General features: G+C 43.5%; 2 protein-coding genes across 10 annotated transcripts in view; one reads left to right on the top strand and one right to left on the bottom strand.

Moving 5' to 3' along the window:
* LOC109520886 (mitogen-activated protein kinase kinase kinase kinase 4-like) overlaps positions 1-4,159 on the bottom strand; it is a 37,317-nt gene extending 33,158 nt beyond the window's left edge. For 2 of the 9 annotated variants that reach the window (XM_019878440.1, XM_019878439.1), the window contains exons 1-2: positions 3,856-4,143; positions 3,457-3,522 (exon numbers count right to left, since the gene is read on the bottom strand). In XM_019878440.1, coding sequence (XP_019733999.1) covers positions 3,457-3,522; positions 3,856-3,912 — 123 coding nt within the window. In that variant the 5' untranslated portion in view covers positions 3,913-4,143. Of the gene's footprint in view, positions 1-3,456; positions 3,523-3,855 lie in introns of all 9 variants that reach the window. The other 7 variants (XM_019878436.1, XM_019878432.1, XM_019878433.1 and 4 more) reach the window with 7 other exon arrangements.
* Positions 4,160-6,644: 2,485 nt separating this feature from the next.
* On the top strand, positions 6,645-8,493 carry LOC109520864 (transmembrane protease serine 9-like). The gene is made up of 7 exons (XM_019878396.1): positions 6,645-6,804; positions 6,907-7,034; positions 7,124-7,191; positions 7,281-7,456; positions 7,559-7,609; positions 8,132-8,245; positions 8,324-8,493. The coding sequence occupies exons 1-7, from the start codon at positions 6,666-6,668 to the stop codon at positions 8,491-8,493; spliced, it is 846 nt and encodes a 281-aa protein (XP_019733955.1). The 5' UTR covers positions 6,645-6,665.
* Positions 8,494-10,722: the final 2,229 nt, after the last annotated feature.

Here is a 10,722-nt window from a genome sequence, read left to right as displayed (position 1 = left end):
CCTTTAAACCCGCACACAGTGGGGGGGGGGGGACTTTTCAAAATATAAATACGTGGATTCTTAAAAGACAAAAAAACAATACATGTCATTGGTGGTGAATGAGTTAATCTGCTTGTATGGCATAATGAGGGAAGAACACTTCACCATGGAACAGCTGAGCAGTCAATTGTACTGTTACTTTTGGTCTTTTCAAAAGTGTGCTGTTCATCTCGGCCCACTGCGGTAGTGTAGAGCCAAAAAGATGACAATTGTGTCAGTGTTCCAATCAGAGGTGGGCATTCTGTCAGTATTCGGGGAAGGTTCGTCAAAATATATACAGTAATAGTATCTTTATTAAACAAAAGTAAACATTTCAACAACATACATTTTTTTAATGATAAACAAATTGAACTGTCAAGATGCGATAAAATGTCAACAACCTATACCTTTCGGCACTGCACTCTGGTCACATTACAAATGAAGATAAATATACAACATAGTGTTTTAACTCCGTCGTCTACAGCCGAGTAAATTTATCACTGTAGAAAATTAAACTGCCAAAACCTGAGACAAATAGTCTGGAGGACATAGACGGAAAGGGTTTCAATATTTTCTTCAGTGAAAAATCTAAATAGTAAAACAACTGTCGTGCTTTTAAAAACTGAACTTCAGCTCTTACATATTAATTTACCCATCAATGTATTCCTTAACATGGGAGGAGGAGATTGACAAAGCAGCGAGGCGGGAGAGGGTACAAATGTTTTGGGGTAATGACACGATCACTCAATGTCAGCATTTGTTGAGAGGTCTGCTAATGATGACATCATGTCATTTACGTAGATCACAAATACACTGTCTGTGTCTCAAAAGTTATACTATCACCGCAAATGTCCACTTTATTTGTTTCAAGTGGGAGTAAATTAAAGTCAAATGTCAACACTGTGATGCTTCACAACTTTGCAGATTTAAAGACAAGCATGATTGATCTGTCCCAAGCGCGTCTTCCCCGCCCTTCGCACCCCAATGCTCACAGTGCACATTAGAATGTAAATATCCATCCATCCATTTTGTAATCCGCTTATCCTCACAAGGGTCGCGGGGCGTGCTGGAGCATATCCCAGCTGTCTTCGGGCAGTCAGCGGGGTACACCCTGAACTGGTTGCTGGCCAATCACAGGGCACACATAGACAAAGAGCAACCCATCACACTCACAATCACACCCAGGGACAATTTAGAGTGCTCCATCAACCTATGGTGCATGTTTTTGCAATGTGGGAGGAAACCGGACTACTTGGAGAAAACCCACTCAGGCATGGGGAAAACATGCAAACTCCACACAGGAAGGCTGGAGCTGGAATCGAACCCTGCACCTCTCCACTGTGAGGTGGACGTGCTAACCAGTCGCACACCGTCCCGTCGACGTGTCAATATGTCACTTATGTATTACGTTGAATATGAAAAACTAACAAGCAATCAGAGCGGCCCGGTAGTCCAGTGGTTAGCACGTCGACTTGCACTCACGTCGACTTAACAGTGCAGAGGTACCGGGTTCAATTCCAGCTCCAGCCTCCCTGTGTGGAGTTTGCATGTTCTCCCCGGGCCTGCGTGGGTTTTCTCCGGGTACTCCGGTTTCCTCCCGCATTCCAAAAACATGCATGGCAGGCTGATTGAACACTCTAAATTGTCCCTAGGTGTGAATGTGAGCGTGGATGGTTGTTCGTCTCTGTGTGCCCTGCGATTGGCTGGCAACCGATTCAGGGTGTCCCCCGCCTACTGCCCGAAGACGGCTGGGATAGGCTCCAGCACCCCCCGCGACCCTAGTGAGGATCAAGCGGTTCGGAAAATGAATGAATGAATGAACAAGCAATCAAAATGTTGGCCAATGCATTTGAGCAATCGAAGCCTACTAGAGTGCAAACCTTAAAAACAGGTTTGGTTCAGTGTAAGAGCCAGTGTAATCAAGTCTTTTTGGGATCAAGTACTCCCCAAACAGAACAGACACTCAGCAAAATATGCCAAGTCCAACTAAAATGATCAAGAAAAGACAAAAACATGGATTATTGCTATTTAATTTGAAGTACTGCATCATTGACAGTGTTGCTTGCACTCGCCCGTTTTCAAACATCAATTCGAGAGGCTAAAGGACTTCGGACTTTCGACTTCCGCATAGGATAAAGCAGATGTCCCTCAATTTATGCTAGTCGTGGAAGCTCCCCGATGCTCGGTCCTCGCACCTCAATCTGCTTTTAAGACGACCCGAGACACTGCTTAATATGGCGGCATGCAAACTTCCTTGTTGTGCTCAATGTTTTGAGGTGCGAGGAGCTAGGAATGTTGCAATTAGGAGACATGAGAATAGCCCTTTTGTGGATCCAGAGTGCATTAAAATTAGGCAGTAGTCGTAAACTAATAAATGGGGTGTAACGCATCGCATTCAATGTACAATAACTGCACTTCAACTGTGGGAAAAATAAAATGTTAGAATAGTCCATTCATGAAAAGCGGAAAAAAACAGTTACCTAACAGTGTTAGTTTAAACAGCGTTTTTACTAACAATGGTCACTGGTATTGTCACTAATTGGGTCCGTGCCGACAGACATCAGTCCATTTCTGACAGACTACGGTATTGCTGACGACTGACAGTCCTAAAATAGAGGTAATGAAGTGTAATTATGCGATGATGGAAGTGTGGTTAAGTCACAATGACGGAGTGACAATGACAGTGTTGGTTCTGCTTGAAAAAATGAGGGACTGACAATGACAGACAGGTGGCGTGGCCGCTGGGGAATGACGGGCAGGCAAAATTTATTAATGCACCGATCTCCGGTTCCAATATGTATGAACCTGATTGTAAATCGGCAGTCACATCCAAATTAATTTGGAATTAGGCACTCAGACCTGCAGTCTAACTTCAGCCAAATTGTGCATGCTATCAGTGTTGATGCGACAACCATCCCTGGATCAAACCTTCTCCTAAGAGCCAGCAAGGTTCATTTCGAGAAGAGAACCACAACACCAGAAGTTGAACTGCCAGTCAGAAAGATTCCCATTAGCTGAACTAGACTTAGTTCTGAGCAGAAAATTTTAATTGGTTCTGTCTTGCAAGAGACTGCATGCAATAAGATTAGTCATTTCCACATTCATGCCTTCTCATCTACTTATCAGTAAGGTGGGTGACGTAGGACAGGTGATGAATCAGGCTGATTCACCGTTTTACTTAAAGCTCACATTTGGTAACATGAACAATCAACAACAGCTCCAAATCAGAGTCAGTCAACTGAGCCCAGACAAAAGTGATGTCGTGTTTCTGCAGCACAGATCAGCAACATAGCCTGAAAGCAATATCTGCAAGATTTCCATTTGTAAACGGGAGTTGTTTTGCTCTCAGAGATCAGTAGTGGAAAAAAAAAAAAAAACAAGCTTGTGGTGATCATCTGTCTCCTGCAGGACAGAGCACGCACTGCGCCTCCAACCAACCTTGTATACTTGTCCGTAGGTGCCATTTCCAACCACCTCCACCAATTCAAATATCCCGGCTGGGTCCTAGAAGAGAAAAGACAAGACAGTGGATGTTAAGAAAAGTAGATATCCACTATTCTGTGGGGCATTGTGCGCGGTGAGCCAGCTGTTGTCCTCTGCTTAAGCCTCATGTGCCAAATACATGTGGAACAAAGGAAAAGCAGACAGCGGCAACACCTCGCGGCGACTCAGCGCTCGTTTTCAGCGCTTCGCTCCAGACAAGGAGAGGCATCTGCGTTTCGATTAAAGGCCACCCACGTTAGCCACACGGAATGGCGTGTGCTTTGTCGAATTGTGTTAAATACACGCGAGGAAAACGTTACAAAAAACACACGGTCTCGTGTGGGAAGCACTCACCCGCAGTGAAGCCAAGTCGATGTCTACAAGACTTTTAGCTGGGGAGTCGTTCGCCATCTTTCATATAAACCCCGTGATTCCCTTAACAGCTACTAACGTCTCCACGAATGTCTCATTTGCGGGTATAATGAGTTATGGATGTAGCGTATTCCTATCTGTAGGGTCCGCTTATCGGCAGTGGACGCTGAGCTCTTCCTACTCCATGTTGAGGTGGCAGCGGCGGACTCCCGGTTAGCTCTCTAGCCGCCCTAGCCGCTGCCCTGAAGCAGAGTTAGTGACTTCCGCCACCAATATTTCAACGTAAAAGGTGTTCTCTCGGACACAGCGTTGAGTAATGATTACGATCTCTAGCTTTTGTGTGAGTCACCGTGAACATAAATGACCGATTTCAGTCAAATATTTAAATGTAGAGTAACGTTTCTGGATTATTCGTGAGCCTCAATGTTGACTCTTTTTTTTTTCAAATGTGCTACGTACACTGAAAGTATAAGTGCTTAATTTCCTTCTTTTTTTTTGTCTTGCTTGCATCCAGTCAGCTTGCCGCACCGACGACGGAGCAGATCAACTCCGAACACCCAGCGGACAACTGGGCCTCCGCACATCTAGCGTGCTTAAATAGATTATGACTCAGTTAACAATACACTACATATTACAACGCAGCTGCCAGCCATTATACTTAGTCCGTAGGATATATACAACCCCATCCGCGCGCTTTGTGGTCATGCGCACGAAGACTTCATTGTCAATATTGGTCGACAAGGGTGTGGCAAGTGAGCCATCTCAGAAGTGATGCTCAATGTGTATGCGGTAGTTCTAGGCGCACAATAAGCACAATTACTTTTCTAAAGAACTCTTTAACTCAAGTACAGAAATCATTTCAGAATACCTTGCCATACAATACTGCGCAAAAGTCTACCTTTGAGGATCCAATGGCGTCTCCACATAATACTGTATAGCAGTGGCGGATGCTGGTCTGTCAAGGAGGGGAAGCTCAATTTCGGGCTACATCATAAAATGTGTCCGTTTATTTATACGTGAATTCTACTCTCCGTTCCTTTTCAAGAAAATGATCTGTGACCCTGTCATACCAACAAGGCGTCTTTTCCAGGGACTTAACTGTGGTGATATAAGTCAGTCTGCGAAAACAAGAAACTACAATAAAACACACCAGAAATAAAATATTAATCTGTCGCTAGTCGTTTTCAACAAAGAGAGTGTCGCTAAAATGATTAGAAGAAGTCTCCCGTTCAACTCAGAACAGAATGAGAATTGAAAAATGCTCCCACGGATGCCGACACCAAAAGATCGGTGATTGGCTCATTTCGCTGTCAATCAAAAATAGATTGAGCCTCAGACAAATCATCCAGTCATCATGTAGAAAAGCTGAGCGTCCAGGCCAGCCGATACGCTGAGCGTCCCGATGGGCGGGACAAAACCAGCATTTATCCAATGACTCGTCTCGTTTTAATGCATTGGGACAACCGACACGGAACTCTCTCGACGCCCAGCGTCCGCGCGACGCTCTGCGTCCACTCCACACAGTGCCCGGCCCAGCCGATACGCTGAGCGTCCCGATGGGCGGGACAAAACCAGCATTTATCCAATGACTCGTCTCGTTTTAATGCATTGGGACAACCGACACGGAACTCTCTCGACGCCCAGCGTCCGCGCGACGCTCTGCGTCCACTCCACACAGTTTAAAGCACAGTGAAGCTTTTTTTTTTTTTTTTTTTTTTTATTTTTTTTTTATCCAACCCACGCCATTTTTCTGATGTGGTGGTGTTCTGACCTCAAAATGTACAGTGTAAATTGTAAATTGACAGGAGATTTACATTCTTTTTTAACCTGATATGAATGTTATATTTTATACATTATACTCATGAATATAGACACTTTTGTTGCTTATTCATGCAAAACATCGGAGGACATCCATAGAGTGTAACTGTGTGCAGCCGTGTATTTCTTGTCTTCCTGTTCACACTGAAATGCAGGACATTACAGCAAGTTTATTTTATGTTTTATATTTTTAGAATTTTATAAGGCAACGTTTCAAGAAGCATCAGAACATGTAGGCCTGTTTATGAAATTATATCAGATATTTTTTTCAATAACACAGGTCAACAATTTTTTTTTACATTTTTTAAAAAATCTGAGATATAAGTACCGTAAACTTTTCTAGATGAAATTCCCGCGCTGATTCGGTATCAATTATTTTTTTCTAGCACATCACCTTTCAATAAAAATAATGTGAAATAATAATAATATATTTATGAATTAAGGGTTAGGGGCAGAAATAGGTGGAATTTTTTTTCTGAAGTGATAGCCATACATTTCAATGCATGATAAAACCTGTGTTGCGCAAGCTTTTGTAGGTCAAATTTCAAAATAAAAAAATGAAAATATCTCAAAAACTTGATGTGCTAGAAAAAAGTTAAAAAAATAAAATAAAGACACAAATAAAGGCAAGTGTATCAAAGAATACATCCATACATACTGCCCAGTGTAATTTTGCGAACTCCGAAGCTATAGCTTTCGGGCCACTTTTGTTAATACCCCAGTTTGAGAACCACTGCTTTAAGGCACCCAAGAACTTTTTTGAGCAAGCTAAGTATTAAAAACAGTTCTAAATACAATGCAGTTCAATTCTTCAAACTGCACCCACAACAAGTGTACAGGTACCTAATGTTGTGGCCAGTGAATGTACAATAAGTGACAGTATAACAATTTCAGAAACTTCAGGCGTTGAACATTTCCAACTTTGGATTTCACCCGCCATGTGAATAGCCCAGTGTTGTAAATCCAACAAGGAGATGACGAATGATGGAGGAGGCACGTGGTCCACTCCGGGACCCTCACCCGCTCCCTCCAGCCCCACCTGCTACAGGGGCACTCTCATATTCGGCCTCCTCTTCTTCCTCGGAGCTGGAGTCTTTGTAGGACTGCTTATCGGTGATGGTTTTCTTCAATCCCGACATCAAATACTGTACATAGATATCATTTTGCAATATTTTTCGCACATTTCTTGTCCTCTCTGTGTGCATGTGAATGCAGCGTACCTGATACAGGAGCAGCATGACTTCATGGAGACAGTTGAGCTGAAGGGTCTCAAGCATGATCCGTCTCTACAGGATCCAAACTCGGGCTTCTCCTTAGTACTGACATCTGTACTAAAATCAAAGGTATCGGGCAGGCTTTCGCCACAATACGGTTCATCTCATCTCAAGTCATCTGATCATTCATGCGAAATTGCTCGTATTTTCTTTCACAGATCAAAAATGTTTTCGCTTCCTCATCCATATCGCATCACTACGTCGACTGTAATATTATTGCTTTTGGGTATGTTCATCAGATAAGCAAATTCACCTTTTATCATTTTTTTTTGGAGAGATGGAATTGGTGCCTTTTTCCCTTTTTTTCTCCTTCAGCAACATGAATGGTGATGTGATGGCAACATTCAGGCTGGTCTTCGCGGTTTCCAAATTTCAACAGTATTCGGAAAACTTCATTCAGGACCTGCTGAGGGCGGGGCTCACCTCGGTGATGCACGGCAATCCGCTGGAGGTTCCCCAGTTTGGACACATCAATGCTATCGTCTTACTGGGTTGGACACAATAGTCATCTGTTAGCTCTATGAAACAGACCTCAGCTAAGCATTATCTCGGACACATTTCACGTGGATTGAATCCTTGTACTTTCTACCCAGGTGCCAGTGGGAAGTCATTTTACAATATTGGAGATGATACGCTGGGTGAGGGTGAGTGTATCATACTTGAAATACATGTCACCCGTGTGATATTCATATTTCTGTGAATAAATACATACACATAGCTGACTTGTTCGACCAATATGTCAGCAAAGGAATCTCTCTCTCTCTCTCTCTCTCTCTCTCTCTCTCTCTCTCTCTCTCTCTCTCTCTCTCTCTCTCTCTCTCTCTCTCTCTCTCTCTCTCTCTCTCTCTCTCTCTCTCTCTCTCTCTCTCTCTCTCTCTCTCTCCCCCTCCCTCTCTCTCTCTCTCTCTCAACTGTATTTATAGAGCACTTTCAAACAGCCATTGCTGCACACAAAGCGCTGTACATGGAGCAACTAACATATACACAACAATAAAGCAATAATCATTGATAGATAGATAGAAATAAATCTCAAGGCATGGGTTTCATGCTGATGGATTTTATCATTTCCTGTAAGACATAAAACCAACCCTGATTGATTCCTTCACTGATTAAACGGTGAGTGTGTATACCCGGATCCATCAAACTCTGTCTTCTCACTCTCTTAGAGAGTTGCCCCGAGAGCGCCTTTACCTGTGACAACGGCGAATGCATCACCAAATTAAACCCCGAGTGTGACTTTGTATCAGACTGTGCAGATGGATCTGATGAAGCTCGTTGTGGTAAACGACCCCTTTGCTTTCCACCTTGTCGTTTGTGTTGATGCCACCCTTGATCTGATCCGTTTCTCTCCCCCACAGCCTGTGGCACACGTAGCGCCACGGGGAATCGTATCGTGGGCGGTGAAGATGCCCGACAAGGAGAGCTGCCGTGGCAGGTCAGTCTCAGGCTGCATGGGCAGCACACTTGTGGAGCCTCCATTATCAACGAAAGGTGGCTGGTCAGTGCCGCGCACTGCTTTGAAACGTAGGTGATGCATCTACTTTACGTACTTTTAAATAAAAGAAAGTAGCGACTCTGAAATGTACTTGAACACCAAAGTAAAGAGTTAAAAATGGATTTTTTTGAGCAGTTGCCCATTGTCGACACCCCTCCACACCATTTCTAATTCTTCAAAAAGGTTATTATTTTCGTAATTTGAGTTGTACCCATATATGTTAACCATTATTATATTGATGTTTCCCGTGTTGATTACTTGTAAAAGGAAATGACCTGCTTTATCGCATACAGAATGTAAAATACTCCCAGAGAACTGGTGTTTCAGCGTAGCGACCCCTGCTGAGTGTTCAGATCCATGTGCCAACCATAAATCGTTGCCCCATTGAGCTTTCCATAACCGCAAATCGTTAGTGATCGAGTGGGATTCCTGAAGAAAACAAAAATCATTTCTGTGCTGCTTAGCAAACAAAAAAATTGCTTTACGCTTCACAATGTTTCTTAACCCCCTGGCATTGAGAGTAATAATGGATAAAGACGTATTAATAACGACAAACACACACTTAGAACTACACCTGGGTAATCGTGTGCTAAAACACTAACCCTACTATTTGGGGCTGTACCGTTTGAACATCTGTTTTAAACAAATTAGTGGAACACAACATTAATAGGGAACAAAAGGTATACTGACCATAGTTGAAGGAATGTCTTTTTTTTTTTTTTTTAAAGTAATATTTAGCTCAATTCCTCAGTGGAGTACATGAGAGGTACTCAGGTGAACCTGGAGAAGGATTCTGTTTCCTTAAATTTTAGGATGTATGAATTACCAACGTCAGTTGCCCATCAGCCGAGGTTGGAGAGGAGGTATTAAGCCATAGGAAGCAGTTCGGTCCCGTTGGCAAAGGCTCGATCACCGATGTAGTACGCCGTTTTTCCTTCCTCGCGCGCCTTCGCCACCAGCGGCCAGAGTAGCTTTCTTCTCTCCCTTGTAGATGGTGACAAATCCTCAGCGAAGCGCATGTTGTTGCTTTGAAGAAAACTGGATTTTTTTGCAGCCTTCCAGACAGCGTCTCGGAAGATTCGCGATGTGAATTGGAGAATGATCCCTCGAGGCTTGGATGCATCATTTTTCAGCTGTCCCAGTCGATGTACAGTGTCAATGGCGTGAAGAAATTTGTCTTCTCTCTCTCCGGGCAGGACCGCTTGGCAGATCGAGATTACTTCCTCACGGACATTTTGGTTTCTTTTCAGCGCTACACCATAGAGTCGTAGATTCCAGCGTCGTGAGTAGTTTTCAAGTTCAGTGAGACGCCCCTCCATCATGCTCACTTTCTTTTCCATAAGTCCAACGCGGTCGTCGACCTGTTTTAGACTTGCTTTTACATCTCTTAATTCGGCGCAGGCAATATTCAATGTTTTCGTGAGGTTTTCTATTTTCGTTGTCATGTCCTTTGTCATTTTACTGATATTTGTCTCCATCGTATCAAATCTGGTGTTGAACAGCGTTGATATTTGTTGCAACATGGTCGCGCTCTCTCCTTCGGTCGTGCGAGATTGCTTACTTTTCTTCGACGCCGGTGGCTTGGACGGCGAGACGGGCAATGCGGGAAAATCAGTTTCCACAACCGCGAGGACAGGTTGGTTTTGCAGGCAGTAGGCGTGCGCGCCATCCACGAGCACATTCTCAGGTGCGGACTTCAGCTCCATTTTGTCAATACTGCCGATAATGCTGCTAGCTTAGCATGAGTCGAAGCAACGTACAAGGAAGAGAACTAGGACTGCGCTAAGGACAAGTTACCGTGAGTGCAGCAAGGTCAAGAGGAAAAAAAATATATATAGATTTTCTGACATGAAAAAAATAGAAGAGTTATCTGTGTTCCATTAACTTTATATCGAGTCAGGTAGGCAGCTCCCAAAAGCACAACCGCTCACGTCGCCATCTTGACGACACCGTCAGCCGAATGTCTTGTCAAGCACAGTGAAGCTGTGGGAATGAATGAGAAGAGAGTCGCGTCATAACCAGTAATAAGAAGCTGATTCGGAACAAAAGTTGAATGCATTGTCGCGCATATTTAGTCAATGACATGTACACACAATTGTATGTACACACATATATTTGATCACTTATTTTTTTTACATTTTAGGGGAAGCTGAGCTTCCCTTGCAGTCTTAGAGCAATTCCTCTGCTGTATAGCTAGTAGGACTCGGGACCAGGGACACAAGAAATTTGGGAACTGGGAGGACCAAGCTTATCCATTGTAAA

This window comes from Hippocampus comes, unplaced genomic scaffold, assembly GCF_001891065.2.
Source record: "Hippocampus comes isolate QL1 unplaced genomic scaffold, H_comes_QL1_v1.1 scaffold345, whole genome shotgun sequence".
Taxonomy (NCBI): domain Eukaryota; kingdom Metazoa; phylum Chordata; class Actinopteri; order Syngnathiformes; family Syngnathidae; genus Hippocampus; species Hippocampus comes.
The sequence above is the reverse complement of the archived record's forward strand: the minus strand, read 5'-3'. Positions and strand labels throughout refer to the sequence as shown.

What these genes read in the sequence shown, in the direction of transcription:
- LOC109520864 (XM_019878396.1), top strand. Translation starts at nt 6,666, where the DNA reads ATGACGAATGATGGAGGAGGCACGTGGTCCACTCCGGGACCCTCACCC. An exon ending in CTTTGTAGGACTGCTTATCG is followed by an intron (nt 6,805 to 6,906) that starts GTGATGGTTTTC and finishes ATGTGAATGCAG; the next exon opens with CGTACCTGATACAGGAGCAG. An exon ending in CAATGCTATCGTCTTACTGG is followed by an intron (nt 7,457 to 7,558) that starts GTTGGACACAAT and finishes CTTTCTACCCAG; the next exon opens with GTGCCAGTGGGAAGTCATTT.